Source organism: Verruconis gallopava (genome assembly GCF_000836295.1).
Source record: "Verruconis gallopava strain CBS 43764 unplaced genomic scaffold supercont1.2, whole genome shotgun sequence".
NCBI classification, from domain to species: Eukaryota; Fungi; Ascomycota; class Dothideomycetes; order Venturiales; family Sympoventuriaceae; genus Verruconis; species Verruconis gallopava.
Genome location: NW_015622138.1, coordinates 316,825 through 341,682, shown reverse-complemented (window position 1 = coordinate 341,682; position 24,858 = coordinate 316,825). Strand labels below are relative to the sequence as shown.

At 53.2% G+C, this 24,858-nt stretch overlaps 8 protein-coding genes across 10 annotated transcripts; 5 read left to right on the top strand and 3 right to left on the bottom strand.

The window, feature by feature from the left end:
* Positions 1 to 33: 33 nt before the first annotated feature.
* Positions 34 to 3,158, bottom strand: PV09_00616 (uncharacterized protein). The gene is made up of 3 exons (XM_016353379.1): positions 2,742 to 3,158; positions 547 to 2,640; positions 34 to 499 (listed from the first exon to the last, which is right to left on the bottom strand). Exons 1-3 carry the CDS (start codon positions 2,927 to 2,929, stop codon positions 409 to 411), a joined length of 2,373 nt encoding a protein of 790 aa, XP_016218532.1. The 5' UTR covers positions 2,930 to 3,158; the 3' UTR covers positions 34 to 408.
* An 85-nt stretch (positions 3,159 to 3,243) lies between these two features.
* Positions 3,244 to 4,495, top strand: PV09_00615 (uncharacterized protein). Its single transcript, XM_016353378.1, has 4 exons — positions 3,244 to 3,442; positions 3,502 to 3,636; positions 3,685 to 3,779; positions 3,832 to 4,495. The coding sequence occupies exons 1-4, from the start codon at positions 3,422 to 3,424 to the stop codon at positions 4,211 to 4,213; spliced, it is 633 nt and encodes a 210-aa protein (XP_016218531.1). The 5' UTR covers positions 3,244 to 3,421; the 3' UTR covers positions 4,214 to 4,495.
* A 192-nt stretch (positions 4,496 to 4,687) lies between these two features.
* Positions 4,688 to 7,123, top strand: PV09_00614 (uncharacterized protein). The gene is made up of 2 exons (XM_016353377.1): positions 4,688 to 5,739; positions 5,804 to 7,123. The coding sequence occupies exons 1-2, from the start codon at positions 4,800 to 4,802 to the stop codon at positions 6,799 to 6,801; spliced, it is 1,938 nt and encodes a 645-aa protein (XP_016218530.1). The 5' UTR covers positions 4,688 to 4,799; the 3' UTR covers positions 6,802 to 7,123.
* A 1,217-nt stretch (positions 7,124 to 8,340) lies between these two features.
* Positions 8,341 to 13,238, top strand: PV09_00613. 2 transcript variants are annotated; one of them, XM_016353375.1, is made up of 4 exons: positions 8,341 to 9,631; positions 9,696 to 12,086; positions 12,151 to 12,377; positions 12,438 to 13,238. In XM_016353375.1, exons 1-4 carry the CDS (start codon positions 8,957 to 8,959, stop codon positions 12,652 to 12,654), a joined length of 3,510 nt encoding a protein of 1,169 aa, XP_016218528.1. In that variant the 5' UTR covers positions 8,341 to 8,956; the 3' UTR covers positions 12,655 to 13,238. The 2 variants fall into 2 exon arrangements, with proteins under 2 accessions (XP_016218528.1, XP_016218529.1); XM_016353376.1 differs by having other exon boundaries at positions 8,341 to 12,086.
* Positions 13,121 to 14,587, bottom strand: PV09_00612 (uncharacterized protein). The gene is made up of 2 exons (XM_016353374.1): positions 14,007 to 14,587; positions 13,121 to 13,937 (listed from the first exon to the last, which is right to left on the bottom strand). The coding sequence occupies exons 1-2, from the start codon at positions 14,399 to 14,401 to the stop codon at positions 13,325 to 13,327; spliced, it is 1,008 nt and encodes a 335-aa protein (XP_016218527.1). The 5' UTR covers positions 14,402 to 14,587; the 3' UTR covers positions 13,121 to 13,324.
* Positions 14,588 to 15,290: 703 nt separating this feature from the next.
* PV09_00611 lies at positions 15,291 to 17,730 on the top strand. 2 transcript variants are annotated; one of them, XM_016353372.1, is made up of 3 exons: positions 15,291 to 15,528; positions 15,679 to 16,156; positions 16,255 to 17,730. In XM_016353372.1, exons 1-3 carry the CDS (start codon positions 15,425 to 15,427, stop codon positions 17,338 to 17,340), a joined length of 1,668 nt encoding a protein of 555 aa, XP_016218525.1. In that variant the 5' UTR covers positions 15,291 to 15,424; the 3' UTR covers positions 17,341 to 17,730. The 2 variants fall into 2 exon arrangements, with proteins under 2 accessions (XP_016218525.1, XP_016218526.1); XM_016353373.1 differs by lacking the exon at positions 15,291 to 15,528 and having other exon boundaries at positions 15,568 to 16,156.
* On the bottom strand, positions 17,511 to 20,200 carry PV09_00610 (uncharacterized protein). Its single transcript, XM_016353371.1, has 2 exons — positions 19,435 to 20,200; positions 17,511 to 19,220 (listed from the first exon to the last, which is right to left on the bottom strand). The coding sequence occupies exons 1-2, from the start codon at positions 19,854 to 19,856 to the stop codon at positions 17,810 to 17,812; spliced, it is 1,833 nt and encodes a 610-aa protein (XP_016218524.1). The 5' UTR covers positions 19,857 to 20,200; the 3' UTR covers positions 17,511 to 17,809.
* Positions 20,201 to 21,620: 1,420 nt separating this feature from the next.
* On the top strand, positions 21,621 to 24,695 carry PV09_00609 (uncharacterized protein). The gene is made up of 5 exons (XM_016353370.1): positions 21,621 to 21,881; positions 22,124 to 22,231; positions 22,327 to 22,621; positions 22,703 to 23,701; positions 23,800 to 24,695. The coding sequence occupies exons 1-5, from the start codon at positions 21,798 to 21,800 to the stop codon at positions 24,213 to 24,215; spliced, it is 1,902 nt and encodes a 633-aa protein (XP_016218523.1). The 5' UTR covers positions 21,621 to 21,797; the 3' UTR covers positions 24,216 to 24,695.
* Positions 24,696 to 24,858: the final 163 nt, after the last annotated feature.

Genomic DNA, 24,858 nt, shown 5'->3' with positions numbered 1-24,858 from the left:
CGACGCGAACAAGGACATACAGACTAAAGAAAGCGGGGACGATAGAGCTGATAAGTTGCATTACCGAAGAGAATCTACTATCTCTCCAGCCACCTGATTTAATCGTACATATAGCTTGGAGTTTCTACTGCGTATTTGTCGGCAGGAGACTTGCAAACCGACCGCCTGCCAGCCAGTCGTCTCGCAGGCTATAGCGGTAACTACAATAGCAGAAATGACGTCGCGTCCGCATCCGGAAACGCTTTCCTGTGGCTTTAGCAAGCGTACGGGGGGTCTGGTGCGTGTACCAGGTTTGCTCTGCGCCCGTGAATTCATTGGCTGGTAACTGTTTCGTCGCCCAACCGTCCCTCCATGCCGCCTCTCCATGCCGCCTGTAACCATCTCGTCCAGCTCCGATCTTTGAATGCCTTACCCTTCAGCCTCAATGCTTTCGTAAGCGTTGCTCTTGTGTTTTGGTGTAAAGTTGAAATCCTTGTTTGCAGGACCTAAGAACATTTCACTGTCTCCTCTTCAGCTTTGTCATGAACGCGGACTCATTTGCCATACCTGATTTTGATCCAGTCTTTGTAGTTGTTGCTTGCCAATAGCGTCTCCTTGTCATTTCTTCCGAAATATGGAGGCGGCCTTTCATTGATCTTCGCCGGTAGACGCTCAAGCAAGCCCAAAGGAACATATCGATGCGTGAAGCTCAGCCATTCTAGCAAGAAGCGTCTTGTTGTGCCCACACCTATTTCATCACTTCCCCATGTGTCCATTCCGTACCGACAGAAAGTTCTGATGTATTCAAACCGCTCATCTGCAGACTTGTCAATATGCTTGCGCTGCTCGATCTCTTCGAAGATCCACGGTTTGATCAAAGCACCCCGTGCAATCATGCAACTGTCCACATTGGCGTTCTCGATATGGTCCCAGTAATCTTCGTACGAGAATATATCGCCGTTCCCAATGAAGTAGACACGGCCACCGTTTGCTCTATCCCGGGAATCACCCTCACGCGCGGTGTCTGTTATTGCATCTCTTTTCGCGTTAAGATCCTTGATCATAGCGCCGATGGAATGGATGTAGTCCCAATTGGCTTCTCGAGTGTATCGCTGCTGTCTGCTTCTCCCATGCAGAGTGATGGCAGCTACACCACAAGGGCCAAGGCCTTCATCCTGAGCCGTTTGACCCCCAAGAACCAGCCTATCTACAAGCGAACCAGCCGTTGGAATATTGTCTTTTACCCCCATTCGAATCTTGACCTGGATTGGTATTTCGCCCGACAGGGCATTCATACCTCGTAGCATCTTCTCGAGTTTGGCCTGCGAATCTAACAGCGCAGAGCCTGCGCCGCTGTTGAAAACCAGGTCGATAGGGCAACCACAATTCAGATCAATGGCTCGCAACTTTGGACAGTACTTTGCCAGGGCCTCCGTGGCCTTGAATGCTGGCCAGAATTTGTTCGCCGCGATCTGTACACCAAACTTCAGGTCCTTTGCATTGTCGTAGTCCTTGACGATATTGTCTCCTTTGAGTCGAGGTGGTGTAATTTCAGACTCGTGAGCCTTGACAAGCGCCCATTCTTGTTTTTGACCTTGAATCAGCGGAAGGCTCATTGCCATCTCAGACCAGGTCACTTGAGCGCCGAGATCGACGCATAGACGGCGGAAGGGTAAGTTGCCTTGTGTGGTGAGTGGTGCAAGAACGGGTGTGTCCGGCCCATAGTAGAGCTTGCGTTTTTCAGATGCTCGAAAAGGCGGCTCTGTGAAAGACGCACGCGTGTCTTCTTTACTCTCACAGTCGTGCATCTCGATGTCGTTGTTTTCAGCCTCATCTGCTGTTGCTTTTCTATTGCCATCGGTTTTGCCTGTTGCTTCATTCGATCGCTTAGCACTGTTATATGCTTTTGCTTGCCGAGGATTGAATGAATCAGTGAGCCACTTCGCATATTGATCTGAGCGGTCTAATTTAACACGTCTGCGCTCAAGGTCAATCTTGTCCTTTGTATCGATGACGTTGTAGACTCTGGTGCCGACAGCTTTAGTGTTCTCGTCGACTCCCGCCTTCTTCATTCGCTCTACATCCTCAATCAAAATAAGTTCTTTCTTTCCATCTTCGTGCTCGATTTCCTGGGAGTGACTCTCATAGTAGCGACACTTCCATCCTGCAGGACAGTAACCGTTTTCTTCCCATACAGGACACACCTTGAAGCGGTAGTCATACTCAGGTGTCAGGTGATCGTCCGGAGGAATTTCTTGTTTGCCTTCCTTTAGGTATCTGCGCAAAGAGTGCTCGAATTTGCATTTCTCGCCGTGACTGCACTCTCGTGGAGAAAACTCTGAGCTTAGCTGTCTCGAAGGGCAAAGTTGAATCTTATCCCCCCAGCTACCATACTGACGCTTTTTGTTCTGACCCGTTTCGCGATTCTTTCTGTTGTTTTTCTTTTCGTCACCTTTTCCCTTGTTATTGTTATTATTCTGGCCTTCTTGCTCATTCATTAATTCATTGCCAACAGATTTGTCGCCGTCTTTGATACTGACGCCGTCCCGATCGCCATTCTGGCAATTGGCACGAGGGACTGTATCGTAATTTGAGCCCGTCCCATTCGCGGCCCGGGCGTCGCTCTCTGGCTCAACTTTTGATTTTTGATGTATCAAGAACCTATCACTTTTAGTCAACTTCTAACACAACATGTATGAAACCCGTCAAAATTAAATTCTCCAAAAACACCTCTGAAGGACTCTCTCAAGGGTTGAGCGTACTCAGCTTTGATTGGTGCAACACCTTTCAGTGTTCGGATTTCCTTTACTTCTTTGATCGAGTCTTCGATATTGGTTTTGTGCGCGCTTTCATTTTCCGTAGTGTTTTCCATTCTCGGCCGCTTGCTGGGTCTAGAGTCGACTGTTTCGTAGCCTACAGATGGTGCCGTTTGATCAGGTAACTGAGACATATTCTACAATATATCGAAGTTTCAACCCGGGAAGAGTATATACAGAAATTCTCTTCAAATTTGATCTAGCTTCTTGCACAGGGTTCCTGCGTCAAATCGTCAATTAGCATTCGCGTTCGACCAAAGAACTCAAATCACTTCGATGCGAGCGTGGCGGGATGGCAGCGGTCAATTTCTCAAGACGAGACGCGCGATTCGAAAAAATGTTAAGCGTTAAGCATTCTGCCCAGCCAATGATGTTGGACATTGCACTGGACATTGCACACTGTGGCTGACGTCTGGTCAGGGAAGCTCGGGCCACAAGCTTGTGAGTGAGTGACGTCGCTTTGAGCGCAGCTTCGTCTACCTGGACCTGGTCTACTCTGGATCCGGCCACTTTTCAACTCACCAACAGTCCGTCCTTCTCTTTCGCATATAAACCTTGACTCCTGCGTCCAGACCGTATCTTCTGTCACTACTTCCCCATCCAACTTGAACATACTCTCAACAAATATGACCTTATACTACAGTCTCGTGAGCCCCCCTTCTTCAAGCAGATGCCGTACTCCAGTGAGCTAATTGCAGGGAGCCAGGTCTTCCTCCTTCTCGTTTTCGAGATGGTGGTATTTGGCGCACTGATAATACCACTTCCATATACCGTGAAGCGCAAACTATTCACGTTTATCTCAGAAAGCCCGCTAGTTGCTAAGCTTCAATACGGCATCAAGGTCGGACCAGGCAGCAAAGATATAGACGACTTACGCTGAGTAGACTAGATCACCTTCATCTTTATTCTCATCTTGTTTATCGATAGCTGCAATCGTGTCTACCGCGTGCAGCTCGAATCAGCTGCGGCTCACAAGGATCGAAGGTAAAGCGGACCTACACGCAAAATTCAAGAGATATCACTGACAGCTGCCCAGTGCTGAAGCTCTAGGAGGCTCTGCTAGAATGGAGGTTCAAGCTCGTAAATTCTATTCACAGCGCAATATGTACCTCTGCGGGTTCACGCTCTTCCTTTCTCTGATCCTCAATCGTACTTACGTCATGATCCTCGACCAGCTTCGCCTTGAGGAGGAAATCAAACGCCTCAACGGCGACCCTAAGGCCAAAGTGTCTGATGGAAAACTGGATCAGGCTGGTGGTCTAGGCGAAATCGGTCGCTTGAAGAAGGAACTTGCGCAAAAGGAGAAGGACATCGAAATCCTTAAGAAACAGGGCGAGGGCTTCCAGCAGGAGTATAACAGACTCTCTGACCAGAAGCTTATGCCTCAGGAGAATAAGGAAGTCAAGAAGAATGCTTGAAATCCTTCTACACGTGAATTCTATCTACCTCATCCCCTCGGCCTTAGCATGCCAATTTTTTGACCGAGGTAGGCATGAAAGGAGAAGTGGTGATCTGAAGGATTGGAACAGGCGAAAAAACTGGTGCTTAACAAACATCGAGAGTCTAATTTGGTGGTGAAAAAGAAGAAAGATTCAACTTTAAATATATGAGGTCAGACATCTGGAACCTGATAGCTAGTGAATGTGGGAATGAAATGTTTATTGTAGACATAGTCATCAACTAAAACATACTGCGACGTATTCTTGGCCCCTCCGTGATGTTGCTAGTACCTTGAGGTTTGCCCTTCACTCTGTACAATCAGAAGCCTCTACAAACTGCAATCCAAGTTCCAAAGTCTATTTGTATACTGGGGTGCGCCACACGTGACGAGGCTGACGATTAAGGCCAGGCCTTGGAAGGCTTGGATCCCCGTGGCGCTTCTTCACGTCCAACGAAGACTCGACGCTGAGCACAGCAAACAAAATCTGTTGTGTGAATTATCAATTCGAGACTCTTCCAGCAGAAACCCCATCTCTGTTTGAATCAGACGTGTGACAAGCGACAATGGCAGAAACAACTGCAGAGGGAAGTGGTTCGACGATCACGTTGAGTGGTCCGACAACACAAGCAAGCCCAGCACCTGAAGAGCCCCAGTTCTTTAACTATCCCGAACCACAATACGTAGAAGTTCCGTACAAGACACCACCTGCAAACAAAAACCCCATCTTCCGCGGTCTGCCGCTGGTTATTGGATCGAAAATCGTAGCCAATGTGCCTTTCATCGCGAAATTCCTACGGGCGAACGCGGGCTTCAATACGCTCGGCGGACTGAAAGAGTTGGACGACGTAGAAGCCAGATACGAACCTGTCGTGATACCGGTCAAGAAGGCCGAGGACTTTGTCGCGCAGAATTACACAGCGGAAGATGCGTTGAGAACGCCGCCTGAAGGTCTACCCACCGAGAAAGCTCCTGAAGGGCGTTTCTGGAGCGTCAAGGACTACCACGAAGCGTACAAAAACGGCAAGATAACGCCGACGGACGTGATCAATACGCTGCTCCCACTTATACGGAGAGATGTGAAGGACAAGACGGCTCATTCTACAGCGTTCCTGGAGGTGCAGGTTAAGCTCGTGCTCGCCGCGGCATTAGCCTCAACGGAGCGGTGGAAAGCGGGTAGGCCCCTAGGTGTGCTCGATGGCATACCCATCGCCGTAAAGGATGAGGTGGACGTAGAAGGCTACACTCGTACATACGCCACTTCAAAGGTATACAAAGAGCCAGACATGGCGCAATCGTCATGGTGCGTCAGGCAATGGCAGGATGCTGGAGCAATCATTATTGGAAAGACAAACATGCATGAAATTGGCATGGACACAACGAACAACAACCCAGTTACGGGTACGCCATTGAATCCATATAGCACGCATTACTATACTGGAGGTTCCTCTGGCGGAAGCGGATACGTCGTCGGCGCTGGACTGGTGCCCTTTGCTCTTGGTTGTGGTAAGCGATAACGTACTGCTTTATTTCACTCGAGATTCCCGAAAAACTGACGCTTTATACACAGATGGCGGTGGCTCAATTAGAATCCCTTCTTCGTTTTGCGGTATCTACGGTCTAAAAACGAGTCACGCACGAGTGTCGGAGCGACCGACGCCGAACTTAGCCAACACAAATACAGTCGTCGGCCCTATGGCTGCAGACATGAGCTCACTCGAAGTGGCCTATCGTGTAATGGCCGCGCCGGACCCTAAGAACAGGCATTCGGCTCTATATCCACCGCCGCGGAAGCTCAGCGCCCCCTCGCCCAAGTTGCTCGGCGTATACAAGAACTGGTTCGAACGCGCGGATGACAACGTCAAAGCTTTGTGCCAGCAGGCAATCGACTACTTCGTCGATAAGCTGGGATACGAGCGCCTGGATATTCACATCCCGCTCATTCATCATGGGCAGACAGCGCACGCAATGAGCATCATGTCTGAGGCAGTTAATGCGACGCCTGACACCTCGTTCTTAACACCGGCAAACCGAGTGCTTCTCGCCCTTGCGGCACAGCATCCAGCTTCAGACTATATCCAAGCGAACAGGTTGCGCAATCTGCTTATGTCGCACCTTGCCGCGTTGTTCAAACAACATCCTGGTCTACTGATCGTCACGCCATCGGTGCCGACAGCAGGTTGGGAGATTAAGGCCGGTGCCGCGGACCTAAAGCACGGCGTCAGCGATGGAGACATGAGTATACGCTCAATGGAGTATGTCTGGCTGGCGAACTTCAGCGGCTGTCCTTGCCTGCAGGTGCCTGTCGGATACGCTCAGCCAAAGAAAGGGTATGGCACCGATGTTGTTCCTGTAGGAATGATGGCTATGAGCGAATGGGGCAGCGAAGATAGGCTGATCGAATGGGGCTTTGAGGCAGAAAGTTATTTGCACAGCAAGAAGGAAGGAGGAAGACGCAGGCCACCTGTATGGGTGGATGTACTGGGTAGGGCTGAGTCAATCAGAGGATCTGGAACTGGACATCTGGACAGTTCGAATCCTGCGGAAAATGGCAAGACGGACGCATAAGGAACCGGAGATTTCTGTATTACCGTTTGGATGATGCGAAGTGTGCTGCGTCGCAGTGGCAGGCGCGGGTTGCTCCGGCCACTGTGTTTTCGCAGACGAATTTTAGGAGTACGGAGAACGCGCGTAGGATACACGCCATGCAGACAGGTATCGTACCCCGTTCTTTGCTCGTCCTTCAGATCTATACCGTTTGCGTGTATCTGAGGATCCTCAAACAGTAGCCTGTACCCGTGATCCTGGAGGCCATGTAATTCTCGGTCTGTTATTCATGTGACAAGTCCGCGCTTAGGGCACGAGACAATGCTCACTGTGCTTTCTTCCCCTTTCTCCCCGTATCACGTCAGGAGCCTGTGTCGGATCATCTGACGTCACAGCCCACTCCACTTTGCTGTCGTCTTTGCAATTTAGCAAATCGTAGTTTTCATGTTCCTGGTGCATTCTTGAACGTCTCGGGGCTTGTCGGAGATATCTTCGCTGTTACGCCGGGAACCGGGCAGCTAGGAGAGACCCGATTTTCAGGCCATTACGCGCTACAGCATCATTGCTGGCTTCTAGATACCTTGATTTTGGTATCTGCCAACTTCCGTGACTATTTTCCACGCTGGTGCTTCAGTCGACATGTAGTTGCGAGCCCGTAAAGACAACTCGGTGCGTTCATGCGTAGCACGGCGTCGATGAAGATCTCTGCCTTCCGGTTCCTTTGGGAGGCGGATTGTGAAGAGCCCACAGCAGATGGTGTTGCTTCGAGTCGTGCAGCGTGTAAAGCACAACTGTTTTGTATCGCACACATCCTGGAGGCTTAAGCCCGGGATACCGCATCCTTCCCGACAATAAGGAGACAGAGACATACAGGCATAGAGACGGCCGTCGTCACAAAAGACAGTGGGGTGGTGGCTCGGGACAGCCCCTGCCATAGATCGGGGTAGCTGCAAGGGAAGCTTTGATGCCAGTGTGGACGGTTTCAACAGTCGGTTCGGACTGATGGACAGCCCGCGAATTAGGCCGATGGGAATGACGATGGCATGATGCTGCGTGTCGAGGACGAAACATAGAGCCTCTTCGGTCATCAATGGGTTGGCGACCAGGTGCAACTCGCGCTGCTTGAAGGAAAGACTGCATCGTGGCGCTTGGTTTTATAAGTTTTTCCCGTTTGCGGTAGCATAGTCAAGAGTGTAAGCACGGCTTCGCACTGCAGAAAAACGGGCCGTCGGGTCTTTCGCGCCCCAGCGACGCGTGGCGGAAGAGAAGACGGACAAAAAGGCGGCTTGCATGGAAAGGCCCCCGTCAGAGCCTGTACGTGCCGAAACCACAGGCGGATCCAAACACGCTTGGCTCCATTTGCTGGTGCGCAGCTTTTGCACGACCCGCTGGCCTCGAGCGCATCCTATGAGACTGTCATAACTGCTATTTGTTGTCATCAACACACGAGCGCATCTGTGTCTTTTCCCGCCTATTCCGCCCAGTTGTAGGACTGCCGCGGGCATGGATTAATATACGCCAGCTGATTGGCTGTGTCATCTGCACTCATCGCATTTGGGTCAAGATTGACGGCTCCCATCGTTGCTCCTCGAGCCTTTTTCTTTGTCGCTCTTTCGCCCGAGCCCCGTCCTTTCATTCTCTCAGTCCTCATCATTCGGAGGAACTTCTCCGTTGCCTCTCGTACCATTCTCTCTCCCCGTCCATCACCCTCTCATCCGTGTTCGTGTACGGGCTACGCGGGCACATCCCGCTATCTTCTGGAACAAGAAGGGGCTAAACTCGTCGTCACTCGCTATCCTAGTGAATATCGTCTCTTTCTCTCTCGCTGCAAGAGGCTCGTGGCCGCTCTGGCTTCCACTAGTGGAGCTTGAACCCAACTAACAACGGCTTGGCGTCTTTGGACAAGCTCACAGATCAACGTGCGCTCATCCGTCATTAGCGTTGTTGGTACAGAGACTTCTGCAGATTCCGGCCAACTCCTTCCCAATAGTCGACGTCTAATCTGAGTGCGCCAAAGCAAAAAGATCGCACCTCTTCCTCTCCCTTTCACCCCCTTCCTTCGCTTTTCTCTACTCGGAAGCCCAGGCTACACGCGCACCCAACGTGACGATCACAAGGACGGGTCTGTCGTTACGACAAAGCTCAGCGCGTGCGGTCCCTCCGTGGACCTGATTAAATGCGGAGACGGCCATCGGCCTCATCCACACCTGAGGAGGAGGACGAACACCATCTTCAGCAGCAACAGCAACGTCTGCGGGAGGAGGGAGGTAGTGACGACGACTCCAGTAGTGGCGACAGTGGCAGCAACAGCCCCGATGTTGCGAATCGGAAACACGTGGAGGACGACACGGAGGGAGGCTTGAGGACGCCTACAGCCGCGCAGAGGCCCTTGAAGAAGAAAACTATGGAGTCTACCGGCAAGGAGCAGCACAAAAGGGCGGGCAGATTGGAGGCGCGTACGGCTTGGAAGCAGTCTACTCCACCGGGGCGGAGGAAGGCATCAAGCAGCGCAAAAGAGAAGGAGGTGCTGGAATTGGAGCTCTCAGTCAAAGACCTTGCCCGGGAAGACGAAGCGAGACCAACCACACCAAGCCAACGACCTGCGCGATGGCGCGACCCGTGGTCCTTTTCGCTTCTCACCGTCGCTTCGCTGGCTGCAGCGGCTGCGCTGATATTGTGCATATGGCAGTCCTTTACAGGACGTCAATTGGATCCGAAGGGGGCCGCCATGTCGTACATGGCCTCGGCTTTTGTGCGATTCCCCGACTTTGACACGGAGCATACGCGTTTTGCGAGCAAATATTCATTGCACATGTACAGGGAGATGGGGATAGAAGATGACGATCCACGGGTGCGTTTTTTCTCCCTGCCCCATATCAAGTCGCATGAGCTACAGCTAATGCAATCAAAACCAGGTCAAGGGTGTACCTGTTCTCTTCATTCCTGGTAATGCAGGAAGCTACAAACAAGTCCGCGCTCTGGCAGCTGAAGCTGCTCATTACTGGAACAGGCATATTCGGCCATACGATGATGCAGCAGGTGAAGGCAAGGTTGCCCTCGACTTTTTCACCGTCGATTTCAACGAAGACCTCACAGCCTTTCACGGACAGACACTGCTGGACCAGGCTGAATACCTGAACGACGCAGTTGCGTACATTCTATCGCTATATCACAATCCCGAGAGGTCGAAGCGGGATTCGCGTCTCCCAGACCCAAGCTCCGTCATTCTAATCGGACATTCCATGGGCGGTATCGCAGCGCGGACAATGCTGACCATGGCAAACTACCAGGCGAACTCGGTCAACACGATCATTACATTGTCTGCTCCGCATGCGCGGTCGCCCGTCTCGTTCGATTCGCAGCTTGTCAAAACGTATGCGTACGTCAATGACTATTGGAGGAAGGCGCACTCGACACAGTGGGGCTCAGACAACCCGCTTTGGCATGTCACGCTCATTTCAATTGCGGGAGGTGGATTGGACACGGTCGTGCCTTCCGACTATGCAAGTCTCGCTTCCCTGGTCCCCGAGACTCACGGCTTCACCGTCTTCACCTCGACCATACCAGGTGTGTGGACGGGTATGGACCACCTGGCTATTACATGGTGCGACCAGCTGCGCAAGGTGCTCATCAAGTCTCTGTACGATGTCATGGATGCCAAGCGAGGGGCCCAGACGAAACCGCGTGGCGACCGCATGCGCTCATTCAAGAAGTGGTTCCTGACGGGTCTGGAGGAAGTTGCGGAGAGGACCCTCCCACACAAGGAGGCGAAAACGCTGCTGACCATGGACGACAGCGCAAACGCCATCATTTCGCAGGGTGAGCGCCTCGTTCTTCGCCACTTTGGTCAACAAGGCAAGAAGAAGGCACATTTGCTTCCCATTCCACCCCAAGGAACACCGGAAGGCCGCAAATTCACACTGCTCTCGGATCGACATCTGGATGCACCGGGCGAGAACGGCGTGCTCGAGGTGCTTTTCTGCAGCGTGTTCACGCTACAAGTTGGACAATCAGCGACCCTGTTCTCGATGAACATGGATCTTTCGGGTGATAGTAAAGGTTCAACTCGTTTGGCGTGTAAGAACGCGGCTTCCGACACCATCCTGCTGCCAGCCTCGACAAGACACTCCGAACACCCGTTTGATAATGCCCAACCATTCTCATACTTGCAGTACGATCTCGAGGACCTTGCCGAGCATCAATTCGTGGCCGTAGTGGACAAGGCGGATCAGCCGGCAGACGGCTGGGTTATCGCGGAATTCACATCTGCAACCGAATCCATTATTAAATACCCCGTAGGCTACCGGGATCTGGTCGCGTCGGATCTGGAAGTGAAGTTGCCCGCAAGGCGCGCAGTTTCAATGGAAATCAAAGTCCCCGCGTTGCAGTCCGGCCTATTTGCGTACAAGCTTGCCTTTGGTCATCAGTCCTGTGGAAAGCACGTTCCCCTATTTATGCCGCTGGTGCGGCAGTACATCTCCGATGTGTACGAGTCGAAGTTCTTTGTTAATGTGAGGGAGGCTGAAATAAACTTGCATGGTGTTGCACCGTACATGCCACCCGCTCTTCTAGGCCAAGACCACAGCACCGGACTGGCTCTACAGATCTGGTCTGATCCTACATGCGAAAGCCCCCTTGATGTGACGTTGAGCTTAGACATCTGGGGCAGCTTCGGCAAATTGTGGATGCGATACAGGACCATGTTTGCAGCTTTGCCCTTCGTGGTTGTTGCTCTCACATTAGGCAGACAGTTCAAGACGTTCGATGAGTCGGGCGTATTCATGAGCTTCTCCGAAAGCTTGAATATGTGCCTCCGCCGCACGATACCGGCCGTCTTTTTGATATTATCCGTAGCAGCGATGCTCATAGCAGGACAGGGACAAGCCACTGCAGCAGAACGGACGACGTGGATACCATCACGCGATAGCAACACCACGGAGACGGTGGTCGATTACACTAGGAACGACCTTTTGATCGGATCGCCAGATCCATTCTTCTGGTTTTTGTTCCCGTTCTTTGGAGTCATTAGCGTTGGTCTGTGTATTGCCATCAATTATATCGCACTTGCGATTACGCATCTTTTCGCTCTCATTTACTCTAAGGTACGAGCCAGGGTTCCCAAAGGCGAAGATAGGAAATCTCTAGCCGCAGCATTTGCTGTCGCATCAACCAGGCGACGCATTATCACAACCGCCATACTACTTTTTCTTGTCTCGACTGTGATTCCGTATCAATTCGCATACCTTGTTCTGTGTATCGTACACATAGCAAGCTGCGTGCGCGCGTTACGTGCGGCTTGGGAAACGGTGAGTCGATTCTAAATGCAAGACGTCATCAGGAGTACCAGGGCTGATTTTGATGCAATCGCAGCATACCGATGCGAGTTACAACTTCTACAACTACTCACATTCAATACTTATCGTCATGCTCTGGGTCCTACCGATCAATCTTCCTGTTCTCGTCGTCTGGATCCGGAATCTCAGCGTACACTGGCTCACGCCGTTTTCGTCACACCATAATATCCTCTCGATAATGCCGTACATCTTACTAGTGGAGACGCTCAGCACAGGACGTATGATATCACGGGTCAAATCGCCGTAAGCAAAACTCACCTTCACCGGATAATTTTTGTCAGAACACTGACTTTTCAAAACCAGTCTTAGAATCATAACCCAACTACTCCTCCTAACCCTCGCTGGGTGCGCAGCTCTATACGGCGTCTCCTATGCTTATTATTTGCACCATGTAGTCAACGTCTTCTGCGCGTGGCTCGTTGCACTACATTGGACGAGCAGCTCATTTTCGCTACACTATAGACTCAGGGACGTGATTGACGTTTCGGAACCTGCTTCCAAAACAAAGAAGAGGCCTTGACATCGTCGGCTGGTTTTCATTTCTGGCTACCTCTATCGTACTTCTTCTTTCCGTTTGCCTTTTATTCTTCAAGAGGACAAGATAAAGATACAACACTAGCAAATGTTTAATTGATAACCTCCCTCTGACGCTGCATGTGTCGAAATGTCCTGATATGTATTGAGCTGCCAGCGGGTTTCTTTCCGAAATATCCTTTTTTTTGTTGCGATCTTTGCTTGGCGGTGGTGGCGCGAGGTTTTGGAAGGCGCTGTGTTATTGATATACCTTTTTTGTACCCTCACTTTATACTTCTCATGCCTCGCTAGCCAGCTAGACTACCTGCCGCCATGTTCGACACATGGATGCAAATCTTGAAGGGATAGACGACGAGCAGCCAAGAGCCGGGAGTAGTCACAAGAAAGAACGGAGGGTGTAGCATGTGGGAAAGAAGACTTGTGCAAGGTAAAAGACCATGTAGATACTGTGTAATACGAAAGTCAAGACATTCAGATTACGTTACGGCTAATCGCAGTTTTCATTCTCCGTGTTCCACGAACCGAAGAGAAAATACACGATTTCCCATCTGTGCTGTGAATTTTTGACCCATAAAACCTATTTCTCAATTTCTTCCTAAACGCCATCGCTCATGCTATTTGCATACATTGCACCAAATTGAGTCTCTTTGTTTGTTCTAGGCATGTCTGTAGCTCTCATAGCTGTCCACAACTCCGGACTCAGGCACATGATGCGAAGCACTTGGCATGGGACGAGTCTGCGACCAGGCCAACTCCGTATCCGAAGATGAGCCTCTCAACGATTTCCTGGATCCCTTACCCCTTCTCCCTGGCAGCAGCCCCTCCTCGACCATCTGCTTTCGCACCTTCTTGGAAGGAATGTTGTTCTCCTTTCCCGGCATGACACGACCTGGGTGCACAAGGTTCAGCAGCAGCACGGCCACAAACATGGGCAAGCTCTCGAGCACGAAGGTGTAAGCCTCGTGTGTTGGGATGCCGGACTCGTAGCCGGACGAGTACTCGACCAGCCGGAAGATGATACGCACGGTGATGAGGGTGAGCACGGCGTACAGGACGTACAGCAAGCGCATCGGCGCCGCGGATGTCGGATGCGGGTTCTCGCGCTTGTAGCGCAGCTGGAAACGGATCAGGAGGCCTGTGAAGGCGAGGATAAAGAACTGCTGCAGGCCCACCCCACCCATATAGATGTGCAGGCCGCGCATGATCTGGTCGTAGGTGAGGTTGTTTCCTGAAGCCATGGAGGCACCTGCCACTTGGACCAGGAAGGCACTGGCAAACAGATTCAGTATGCACGGATGGGGTGATGTCATTAGACAAGAAGGGAGGGGATGTGCTCACAGGATGTCGAGGAGCACGAAGATGGTGCCGAATCTCCAAGCTCTGACGCCGCCCAGTCTCTTGTTGGGCATGAAGCACCACACCAGACGTGCGACGACCATGTACACGAAGGCGTTGATCCACAAGGGCCCGACGAGGATCATGACGAACCACAGAGAGTATACGCCCACGTTCTTCTGGTTGTACACCGAGTATTCGCGCAGCGCGTAGGTAGCGGTTTGCCACAGCGAAGCCACCACGATGACCCAGCAATACATCTTGCGGTGCACGATGGCTTGGACGAAATGGGCGACAGTGAGGATACCGAAGAGCACGGCGAAGAGGGCCGACGGAACGACCGAAGGGCAAAACGGCCAGACCCTGTTCGGGTCGTCCTTTGGAAGACACTGAGGCATGGTGATAGTGGTAAAGATAAAAGGATGAGACGAGTGAAAGGATATACAAAATGCACGAAGCGATGTTATATGTTCAAACAGGACCGAGGATGTTTGTGCCGCGCGGGTGAATAACAAACGCCAAAACTGCTGTGAGAATGCACCGATGTCGAGCGAGAGTCTCCATCATCTTTATAGACCCAAGGCAGCAAAGATATGATGCAGGAATTGGAATACGATGTGCCATGTCAAGACCGCGCAATACAACCTCGAGATCCCAAGCATCTACGTGCTCCATGCTCTTCTCTGATTCGCCCACTCGTGTATATCGTGTTCAAAGCGCGAATCGTGATCTCCAAAATTAGCCAAAGGGAAAGGCACAAAATCCCCTTCCGTCCAAGGCCGGTTTCCGGTATGAAGTGCGGTCACCAGGAGTGCACGCTACTGAAAGCATACGCAAGTCAGTGGGCTTGCGGGAACCTTGCAAAGCCTTTGCTAAGCCTGGGCGGCAGATCATCTTCTTTGAAAGGGGATGACTGGTAGACAGGCATAGCGTCGGACTGTTTCTTGGGCAAAGCTTAAAGTGCTAGGCGCAACCCTACAATCACGCCGGCGTGAAACTGACAGCGGAGACCAGACAGAGGCGCTCACTTGTAGGTACGTGGATCAGCGTCGGAGGTGCGTACATAGCCCACCGAAGCCTGATAAGCCTTGTTACAAAGCAGAAGTGAGCAGGCTAAACCAGCTTGGGCGATTTGACGAGCTGACCAATGACCTTTGCAGCGACTTTGTCGAGCGGGCCAATGGCAGAGCGGAGCTTGGTGGAGGCGAAGCTGACAAGGGACCCGGCTTGCGGAAGAGGCTGTGACAGCGCGACGTGGGATCAGTGCAAGAGCACATCAAGGCGCGAGAACAACTGTGATTAAGTTATGGCGTCCGACTGTGCCTGTCACGACGCTGATTTTTTACTCGCCTGCTCGTCTATGCTTCTGCCCTCTTCGGACGAGCCTCCAGATTCATCGCTTCCACGCGTCCTGGTTCACAATGGACGTCCGTTCTGGCCCAAAGGCGTCGAAAGATCATGGCCAACGAGCCGTCCGCAAGCGGGTGGGTGGACCGAGAAGCAAGACCGGTTGCATAACATGTCGGTACGTTTTGATGCGTCTTGCAACGAATGATTCACATAGCACGATTGATCATAATGGCCCAAGCAAGTCTTCTGCAATCTCGCTTTATCTTCTTTGAGTCCCTTCACCGTCCTATAGTTACCCGCCATCTGACTAACGTGAATCTCACAGCATTCGACGTGTCAAGTGTGACGAGGCCAGACCGCACTGTGCACGATGCACCAGCACGGGGAGGAAGTGCGACGGCTACACCCGATCTCCCTGGGAGGTCGTTGATGTCACGTCTATGGCGTCAATGCTAGTGCTTTCGGACCCACGAGCCTCTTCCGACCCGTTCGTAGGACGAAGCTTCAAAGTTTTTGAGCAATTGACCGCCCACTCGCTGTCTGGAATCCTCGAGATGACCTTATGGCACGATGTCCTGAGAGCGGCACAGCACAGCGATGCACTTTTTCATGCCGCGACTGCGCTCGGCTCCGCGCACGAGGCGTACCTTCATCGCCAATTCAACATGGAGACGCCCGAGGAAGATCGCGCCTTGCAACAGTACAACAAAGCCATCCGGATGCTAACCAAGCGCGACGCGCAGGATGCCGAGCTCACACCGGACGTTGTCATAACGTCGTCAATCATGTTCATGACCATTGAAGTATGCTAGAAACCGACTGTCCCCGCCCCTTCCACTCAAGCATAAGCACGCAGAAGCGTGAAACTTCCCTTTTCCCATGCACGGCTAACTGAGCGAAGATGATGAGACGTGAGTACGGCAAGGCGATCAAGCATCTCAAGGCGGGCATAGGCATCTTCGCAGAACATCATGGTCGGACAGCGTCGGACGGCCAAGCGAAGCCAACCCTGATCCCGACCGAGCGACTCGAAGACATCCTCCGCCAGCTGGAAACGCACCTGTGTGAGATCAGCATGGATGGACCGCTAAGCATGCCTCGACGGAGCCTGGTGAGCTACAAGGAGCTGCCGCGCAAAGGCGAGGCGTGGGCATCCGCACCGGCAGGGCTTGACCAGCGATGCTTCGATAGCATCACCGAAGCCCGCGCCGAGCTGGACAGCTACTGTCACAACCTAATGTTCCTGTTCCACGAGATCTTGGAGCCAGATGTGTTCGCGACGCCGCCTGCGTCGGAGGCGTATACGGAGCGCACCACTGACGCGTTTGCACAGGCCTTCGTGTCGTGGCGGCACCGTTTCGACGGCCTTAAGGCGAAACTGGCGCAGCGCCCGCGGCCCCTCTCAAGGCCGGAGCGCCGCACGCTCGCTCAACTGGAGATGTATCACCTCGTGGCGTCGCAGGTGCTGACGACGTACCTGTCGCTGGACGAGATGAGCTGGGACAAGCACCAGGCCGGCTTCGAGCGGGTGCTAGACCTGTGCGACGTCATAGTGGGGAAGCACGCTGGCGGCGTTGACAAAAGCGGAGGCAGCGACAACGACGATGCCGCATCGGAGGCCTACAACGGCTTTCAGCTCAACCACGGCATCGTGGCCGCGTGCTTACACACGGCGTGGAAATGCCGCGACGCCCGCGTCCGCCTGCGGGTCATCGACCTGCTCTCGCAACAGCGTCAGGAGGGCCTCTGGGACGCCCAGCTCGTCAAGTGGGCCGTTTGCCACATCGACGAGATCGAGCGCGGACCGGGCTTGCTCGAGGCGGCCGCGCTGAGGGGCGACGGCGCCGACGTTATCCCGCGCTGGAGGCGAATCGTGCGCCTCGACGTGTATTTCAGCGCCGAAGGTCGCGGGGCGGTGCTCGTTTTATTCGTGCCCAAGGACGAGTCGATGGAGATAACGACCATCAAGAAAGTCCTAAGCTGGTGACCGTTAGGCAATGCTCCGGCGTTTGGTACGGCGTGCAGGATCAGAATCGGCCGCCCATTAAAGACGGTAGACGTTTACGATTGCATTATAGACAAAGGCAATGTTGTTTCGTACGGGCGAAGTCGTTGTGCAAGGGACGTTCCCCCTTCCCCACATACAGATATACAGATGGAGAAAAAAAATCGAAGATGCATCATGTACAGAACAAACCCCACGTTCCACAAATTTTGTGCGAGGTGCCTAGAAAGAGTTATTTCTACATATATCTTGGTATCATAGTTGGGAAAAGGGCGCAGCCATTCCCTTGAACTCGCTCGCACGTGATATGCCAAAGGAAAGAAAAAAACTAAATGGGAAGAACTAAAAAATCCCTGCCTCCCCAAGAAAAAACAGGTCAAGAAACTTTTATATATTCCCAAGGTGCGTCATTCGTTCATAGGCCGCCCTCTGACGGAGCGACAAACTTTTGTTACATGCCGTAGCTAGAGCCGATGGTGCTGAAGCGATCAGTGCCTGCCGTGGAGACGCTTGTGACGCTGTTCTTTCTGAAGCCGCACTCGTGCATGAAGCCTTCCTCGGCATCGGGGTTGGAGAAGACGATCTTGAGGTAGCGCAGTTCCCTGGCGAGGGGGTCTCCCGAATCGCGCAGCTCGACAACGAGTTTCTGAGTGCGGCGTTCCTTGTGCGGTTGGCGCAGGAGGCCGACGTCTAGCTCGACGACGCGCTGGCGGGCGTGCTCGTTCTTGTTGCGGAACAGCTTAAGGGTACGCTTGCTTGAGAGCTGGTCCTCCCAGATCTGGATGGTCTCAGTGCCGGCCTCCACGGCCGACGCGTGCGTGGCTGCTGACTTGACGGTCTCGATGTCGAGGGAAGCGCAGAGCACCTTCTCTGTAATGGCCTGCATAAAATCCCAACAATCCTCACGATTGGTGAAGCTGTACTGTGGGTGTTTGCTTGTGTTGGGTACGAAGCGCACAACAAAATTGACGGTCGGGTCGCGCCTCTGAAACGTGTGGACGACCTCGACATGCTCCAGGAACGGGCTGCTGTTCACTCCTTCAGTGGGAATCCACAGGCTATCTTGGATCTCGTGACCGAGCGGCGTTGTCGACACGATGATGACACCAAAGCCGTGTCGACCGTTTGCATGCTGAACGTCTCTACGGATCTCGGTTCGGGCTATGTCGATCTTGGTGAGGCTTTGGGTGCCTTGACGATGCCACAGCTTGCACGCGCCGTCTTCATACATGCGATCACGACTCGAGACAGAAAAGATGGAGCCCTCGCGCGTGGGCATGGAGCGTATGCTACCGGAGGATGAGGAATTGTACTCAGTGAGCCCGTACTCGGTCAGGTGCAGGGTGCTCTGCGACATTGCCGCGCTCGCTCGCTGCTTTCCTCGTTGCCGGCTCGTGCTTGTCGCTGTGGTGCCCGATCCAGGTGACGCGTTGCCCGACGGCGGCAGCGCGTTTCTTAGGTCGTCCAAGTTCCACTCAGGCACATCCGCGTTGTCAAAATTGCTAGAACCTCTAATCTGCTGTTGCAGCCGCTCCAGGTCGGCCTGGCCTGCGGGAAAGGGGAAGGGCAACTGTCGCGACAGGGCATCCAGGCTGACAAGGGACAACTCGTCTCCGTCCCCAGGCCGCCTCCGTTTGCCGACAGGTCCCAGCTTGGAATACTGCTGGACGAAGCGGTCAAAGATCAGCTCTTCTTCGGTCTTGGTGCGTGGCGAACGCTTTTTCCTTCCATGGTGGCTGGGCGCCGTGCTGGGAGACGAGGTCCTAGAGTTCCCCAAGGCGAATGAACGAAGTGAAGATAGCGAAGGGGAATCCGAGTTGTGTTGCTCAACATCGTCGGCCTCGGGAGTGAGACGAACTCTTCTACATACAATGGGTCAGCCTAACATGCGAAAACACAACCCCATCCTCTCCTCTCCTTCGACACTACGCTCACTCTCTCACACGCACATACACTCTCTCACATATACATACAAACTCAAAATGGTAAGAGCCATGTGGTTAGTGTACGAACATAGCGGCACGTGTGCAAGCGTCCTGTTCGACTCGGTGGGTTAAGGGGGGGGAACAAACTCACGCATTGAGAAATGAGATCAGGGCGGCGGCATCGCTGTCGAGCTGCAGAATGTGCTCCTTGAAGTGCATGCAAAAATCGTGGACATCGCCATGCTCACAGGCATCCCAGGGAACGCTACGCTGGTTGTGAGAGCCGGCCCCGGAATGGTGCAGAAACTGCTCTGGGTCAAGGAACAGTTCAAAGTCCAGAAGACGCGAGCGAAACGCGGTGAATGCATTGCCGGACAGGAGCTCATGCTTGGGGAGGTCTTCGATGGCGGTCTTGCCAAGCAGGCGAGAAGCTATTATCAAGCGCGACCTGACGTCGGCCAACAGATGGACCAGGTGCTGGACAGCGGCGGGGACGTCGCAAAGCTGGAGGTACAGGCGCGTGAGCTGGTCAATGTCGACGATCAGACCATTGACGGCCCGTTCAACGCTCATACTTGTGCTTGCGGCTGGTGAAGGACAAGTCTCTTTTCCTTCGGCCTACGGTCATGATGGAGCCAGACAGCACGAGCTAAAAAGAAGGAGGGACGGGCGGCTCTGACGGCGGGCGCTGGCTACAGAAATAATACGGCGGGACAGACCAAGCAGAATTTCTCCGCGTCGTGGGAGAGTGCTCAGAAGCAAAGGAAGGCAAGCGTGCGTTATACTGAACAAAGTCCGTGCATGCCTGGCCACGATTAGGTAACAGAAGAGAAAAGACACGATGCCAGTGGTCTGAAAAGGGCAGAGGAGAGTTCAGGTGGAGAAGAGAATCGGGGGCTTTGGGAAGGGAGAGTCAGTGATTTTGACCCAAGACGGACACGTTATTTGTGCCTTGGTGCTAGAAACGAGCCAGCGGTGGCCCAGTGAGGTGCGGCAGATGCCCCCATGTGGCCATTTCTGACTGCGAGACGTGACGGTGGAGACTGCCCGTTGGCCCCATGCCGGACCCAAGCGATAGGGTGCAGAGTAGACGAGGCACCGGTAGTTAGCAGTGGCTCCGGGAGGGTCGGAGCTAGATGTGCTGCGTCTTTGGGGGGGGGCTCTTGGCCGCTCTTTAGGGGGTCCTGAGGAGTTTTGGGGGGGTTTTCGGGGGTGAGGGGGCCAGCGTGGGAGCACGGCAGCACCGACCGGCCGGGCCAGCGGCGGGAACCCAGCGGCTCATTCCTACCCTACGATTTGCCGCACGTGTGGCCGTGATAGGCTGAGTGTCCCCCACCAGATCTTGCCCTGGTCATTTCATGGCTCCAGCCCGCGGTGCATTAGTTCCTACAGACGCGCCTGAAAAGGCTGAGGAAAACACCGCCATGGAACCACTCGCTGCATGTTTCTATTATTGCCCATAATAACGAAATATCCAAAATCAGCTTGTTCATGCCAAGTGTACCACAGCAGCGTCCACGGTACACCGGCGCTGGCACGTACTTCGAACGATGACGACTCTCCCTTGTCCCTGCCAATGGCTCAGATCTGCCCTTCAGTAATGCTGCCAAAAAAAAGTAAATGAAAATGAGAGCAACGAAGAGTACGGCAGATGGCGAAAGGCTGGACGACGATCACAAGAGGCCGCAGTCTGGCTAGTCCTACTTGTATGCGGACTATCGTTCGGTCCCAGATTCACGGGTGCTATCGACTTACGGAGCAGGAGTAGTAGCGACGAACAGCACTCGCAACGATAACAACTTGAAGAGCATAAAGGGCAGTGCCAGAATTCGACCCAACGGCAGGAGGCAAAGTATCGAGAGTCAGGCTTGCGCGGCATCCGCTGTCTCACGCCGAGCCTTGCTCGCTTATCCAGTAACATTGTCTTGGTAGGAACGTGCCTCTTTTGCCTGCTGTCCATGAACCTTCACGAGCGTACAGGCGGCGCCCGTCACGACACCACCACCGCACCAAAGGCCAATTAATAGTATTCGCTCCTCGCCATCCGCATCCGTTTTTCTTGTCGTCGCCTTTTCGACTGGGGGGCGACGTCTTCCAACCGCTGGGCTTTCTGCTGTGAGGCCCAATCAAACAGGCGCGTTGCTGCAGCAGGCTCCGCGACTGATCTCCCCAGGCTGCCTCAGCATCCAACGCCACAACGCTCGTCACCAGCCAAAGCCTTTGGCCTCCCAGCACTGCGGTGTGCGTGAGAGCAGTGTCGCACCTCTCAACCCGTTTTGTCGGCTTTCTCGTGGGTTTCTTGCGCGTGCCTGCGTGGATGTGTTCGCGCATCCGCAAACATACTTGTACCCATACCCCGGAATCCCGCAGCACCAGCCAGAGCTCAGCACCGTGCCCTCGTCCGGCCCGTTTCGTCCCTCCCTCCTCTGTCTGCGACATCTCCGCCTGCTCTTCGACAATACACACCCAGACTGACCCGAACACCACCCATGAGAAGAGCCACATCTTCTTGTGATGAAGATCTCTTCGATCCTTCTTTACCCGTATTGGAAAATTAAACGCCCTTGGGACGACCATGTCAAGCAGTTTGAGTATCTGGTGCGTCTGCTCTGCGCCCCTCCGCCAATTTGCGATCCCACATGCAAATCGCTCCCCAAAGCACCTCCAGTAACCGTCATGTAACCTCAATTTTGCATCGCAACAGCTCCACAAAGTATATTATCATCACGTATCGTCCTTGATAATGTCAGCATTGTCGCTACCACTTTCTTCATGCTTTCACTCACTTTCTCGCTCACTCCACCCAGCTCTATGCTTGACTCTAACCTTCCTCGTACTAGGACTGGGAGTCACAGCGCAAGCTCGCTATCCGGCAGATAGATAAGGATGGCTTCGGATACTGGACTGTCTTCGTGGCCGGCGCCGGATTCTTGACGGACGCCTACGATGTACGCAACTTCCTTCCCACACGCCAGAAAACCTCTTCGGAGGCAGCAAAGTACGACTTTGAAAGAATAACGAACGTGCTAACAACGGCCCAAAGATCTTTGCCGTCAATGCAATCCTGCCCATGCTCAGCGTTGTCTACTGGGGCGGGAATATGCCAAAGGACCAGGAGCTCTTGATTAACCTGGCCGTCCTCGTCGGCACCTTCATCAGCCAATTTGTCGTTGGCGTTCTGGCCGACCGATTTGGACGGAAACGCATGTACGGAATCGAACTGTGCATTCTCACCTTTGCCACCGTCTTCGTCGCGCTCACCTCCGAAGGTGCGCTGCGTAGCACCAACCGGCTCGCCTGGATCGTAGCGTGGAGATTCATCATGGGACTTGGCATAGGTAAGATACTGTTACGGCGCATTACGCTGTCTAGTTTGGGCCGTTAAAAAATTTCACAACGTGGGTTGACATTTGCTACAGGTGGTGACTACCCTCTTAGCGCCGTGATAACGTCCGAGTTTGCGCCGCGGAAACACAGGGCTCGCATGCTGGCTACCGTCTTCTTCATGCAACCCATCGGCGCCCTGCTTGCCAACGTTGTTTCCGTAATCACTGTCTTGATCCTTCGCGAGCGCATCGCGCCAGACATCATGGTTACGCAATGTACCGGCGAATGTGCCGAGGCCGTCGACCTTATGTGGCGATGGATTGTTGGGCTCGGGGCGGTGCCGCCTGCCTTTGCCATTCTCCTTCGCTGGTGGATTCCGGAGTCACCGCGCTACACGCTCGAGGTGGAGATGAATCCAGAACAGGCGTCGCAAGACGTACAGGAGTACTACGATGTCGTCATGACGCCCACGCCACGCCCCAGTGAAGGCCTGGTCGAACCTAGTCTTCACCCACGCTCTGCCAACAACGAGGCCATGAATCACTTCTCGCCAAGCACCGAGGCAACTTTGACTTTTGGGGAGCCTATGGTGCTCAAGGACCTACAGCTGACTGAACCAGCCATCGCCATCCAAGGCAGTCAAGAGTCGCGTATGGTGCGTAAGGAGACTTGGGTTGAGTTCCTCGCGGGGTTCCGCAGGTATCTGTTTGATGAAGGTAACTGGACCGACCTCGCTGGCACCGCCATCTCCTGGCTCGTCCTCGACTTTGCCTTCTACTTCCTCGGCGTCAACTCGCCCAAGATCTTGTCCAAGCTGTGGGGACTTGGCCCCATGTCTAGCCATCCGCTGCACTCTATGCTTCTCGAGAACGGGTACCGAGCCCTTATCGCCGTCTCCACCGGCGCTGTTGTCGGTGGTGCTCTGTTCATCTTGCTCGCCGAGTCGCGGTGGCATATCCAATTCTACGGCTTCGCAATCCTGGCCGGCCTGTTCGTCATCGTTGGTGTCTGCTTTGTGACTCTGGTCGACACCAGATACTCGTCCGCCGTCATCGTCTTATACGCTGTCTGCAATCTATTCTTCAACTTCGGTAAGCATATAACCCAAGGCGTTTTCGTTCGTTCGGAAAGTCGCAACTCAAGGTCAAAAGAGCTAACAGGTTGGGGCTCTTACCCCGCTCATTAACAGGTCCCAACACTTCGACGTTCATCATTGCAGCCGAAGTCTTCCCCACAAAGTACCGTTGCACCTGCCACGGTCTGTCTGCCGCACTCGGCAAGTTTGGCTCCATCGTCGCACAAATCTTTCTTACATACGCTCAATTTGGCGGCAAGGGTGTCAATGATGTACACTCCACCTGGCTTGGTTGGGTGCTCCTTGTTTTCACTATTTGGATGGTCGCCGGCGCCATCGTCACTCTTCTCTGGGTGCCCAACCCGAGCAATATCTGGAGCCAGAGTCGCACGCTTGAAGATCTGAGCCTTGGCAAGCATGCGCGGAAACGCTACGAGAAGCAGGAGAAGGAGGCCTGGGATGCCTTCGTGCCCGGCAGCCCAGGCCCGACGCCACCGCTCTTTGCGGGCACTGCAATTGTGTCAAGGTGAAGAGGGTTTGGGTATTATGGTTTGGTCTTTTGAAGTGGATAGGTCTTTTAATGGGCGTTTTGACGGAGGCTTACTTTCCTTTACGCTTTACTTCCGCCCACAAAGAAAAAGGGTCGAATAAAAAAGAAAGCGTTGAGCCAAATATCACGGAGTTGTCTTCTTGACACGGTAATTTTGGAAAAGAAGAGGTGGGGGGCTGGTTCCCAACGTTTCCCTCTTTTTCTCTCCCCTTGGCTCATCTTTTCCTATTTGTGAAAAAAGGATACCCATATCTTTTTATGAGTTTGAGGACAACTTTGACCCCATCCCTTATTTCCTCCCCTATTCTCGTTCCTTTTGGTTGCGATACCCCACTGACCCTACACCGATATGTACATATCTCCTAGTCTTCATTCATCGAGCAGATGTTGACTTCTGGGCATATAAATATATATATGGAGCGAGATAATTAAGAGCAAAATCAAGAACTGGAACTATTTACTCAGGTGTCTCACAATTTGGCTTTCCTTCTTGCTTGCTTCTTTGCTTTTATTGTTTGCCCGCTTACGGCGAACGTGGTGTACATACCAAGGACGACCGCGTACTCCCTCAACTACAATCGAAGCGTCCGCATGATACCACGCCGTGCTGCCATGGCACGGCA

Excerpts from the sequence above, each read along its gene's own strand:
- PV09_00616 (XM_016353379.1), bottom strand. The coding sequence starts at position 2,929 with ATGTCTCAGTTACCTGATCAAACGGCACCATCTGTAGGCTACGAAACA. Across the intron at positions 2,641-2,741 it reads GTTGCACCAATCAAAGCTGA|GTTCTTGATACATCAAAAAT; the intron begins GTACGCTCAACC and ends TAAAAGTGATAG. Across the intron at positions 500-546 it reads AAAGACTGGATCAAAATCAG|TGAAATGTTCTTAGGTCCTG; the intron begins GTATGGCAAATG and ends AAGAGGAGACAG.
- PV09_00615 (XM_016353378.1), top strand. The coding sequence starts at position 3,422 with ATGACCTTATACTACAGTCTC. Across the intron at positions 3,443-3,501 it reads TGACCTTATACTACAGTCTC|GTCTTCCTCCTTCTCGTTTT; the intron begins GTGAGCCCCCCT and ends GCAGGGAGCCAG. Across the intron at positions 3,780-3,831 it reads GCGGCTCACAAGGATCGAAG|TGCTGAAGCTCTAGGAGGCT; the intron begins GTAAAGCGGACC and ends ACAGCTGCCCAG.
- PV09_00614 (XM_016353377.1), top strand. The coding sequence starts at position 4,800 with ATGGCAGAAACAACTGCAGAGGGAAGTGGTTCGACGATCACGTTGAGT. Across the intron at positions 5,740-5,803 it reads GCCCTTTGCTCTTGGTTGTG|ATGGCGGTGGCTCAATTAGA; the intron begins GTAAGCGATAAC and ends CTTTATACACAG.
- PV09_00613 (XM_016353375.1), top strand. The coding sequence starts at position 8,957 with ATGCGGAGACGGCCATCGGCCTCATCCACACCTGAGGAGGAGGACGAA. Across the intron at positions 9,632-9,695 it reads TAGAAGATGACGATCCACGG|GTCAAGGGTGTACCTGTTCT; the intron begins GTGCGTTTTTTC and ends AATCAAAACCAG. Across the intron at positions 12,087-12,150 it reads TACGTGCGGCTTGGGAAACG|CATACCGATGCGAGTTACAA; the intron begins GTGAGTCGATTC and ends ATGCAATCGCAG.
- PV09_00612 (XM_016353374.1), bottom strand. The coding sequence starts at position 14,401 with ATGCCTCAGTGTCTTCCAAAGGACGACCCGAACAGGGTCTGGCCGTTT. Across the intron at positions 13,938-14,006 it reads TTCGTGCTCCTCGACATCCT|TGCCTTCCTGGTCCAAGTGG; the intron begins GTGAGCACATCC and ends TCTGTTTGCCAG.
- PV09_00611 (XM_016353372.1), top strand. The coding sequence starts at position 15,425 with ATGGACGTCCGTTCTGGCCCAAAGGCGTCGAAAGATCATGGCCAACGA. Across the intron at positions 15,529-15,678 it reads ACCGGTTGCATAACATGTCG|CATTCGACGTGTCAAGTGTG; the intron begins GTACGTTTTGAT and ends TGAATCTCACAG. Across the intron at positions 16,157-16,254 it reads TCATGTTCATGACCATTGAA|ATGATGAGACGTGAGTACGG; the intron begins GTATGCTAGAAA and ends AACTGAGCGAAG.
- PV09_00610 (XM_016353371.1), bottom strand. The coding sequence starts at position 19,856 with ATGAGCGTTGAACGGGCCGTCAATGGTCTGATCGTCGACATTGACCAG. Across the intron at positions 19,221-19,434 it reads CTGATCTCATTTCTCAATGC|AAGAGTTCGTCTCACTCCCG; the intron begins GTGAGTTTGTTC and ends CATTGTATGTAG.
- PV09_00609 (XM_016353370.1), top strand. The coding sequence starts at position 21,798 with ATGAAGATCTCTTCGATCCTTCTTTACCCGTATTGGAAAATTAAACGC. Across the intron at positions 21,882-22,123 it reads TCAAGCAGTTTGAGTATCTG|GACTGGGAGTCACAGCGCAA; the intron begins GTGCGTCTGCTC and ends TCCTCGTACTAG. Across the intron at positions 22,232-22,326 it reads TCTTGACGGACGCCTACGAT|ATCTTTGCCGTCAATGCAAT; the intron begins GTACGCAACTTC and ends AACGGCCCAAAG.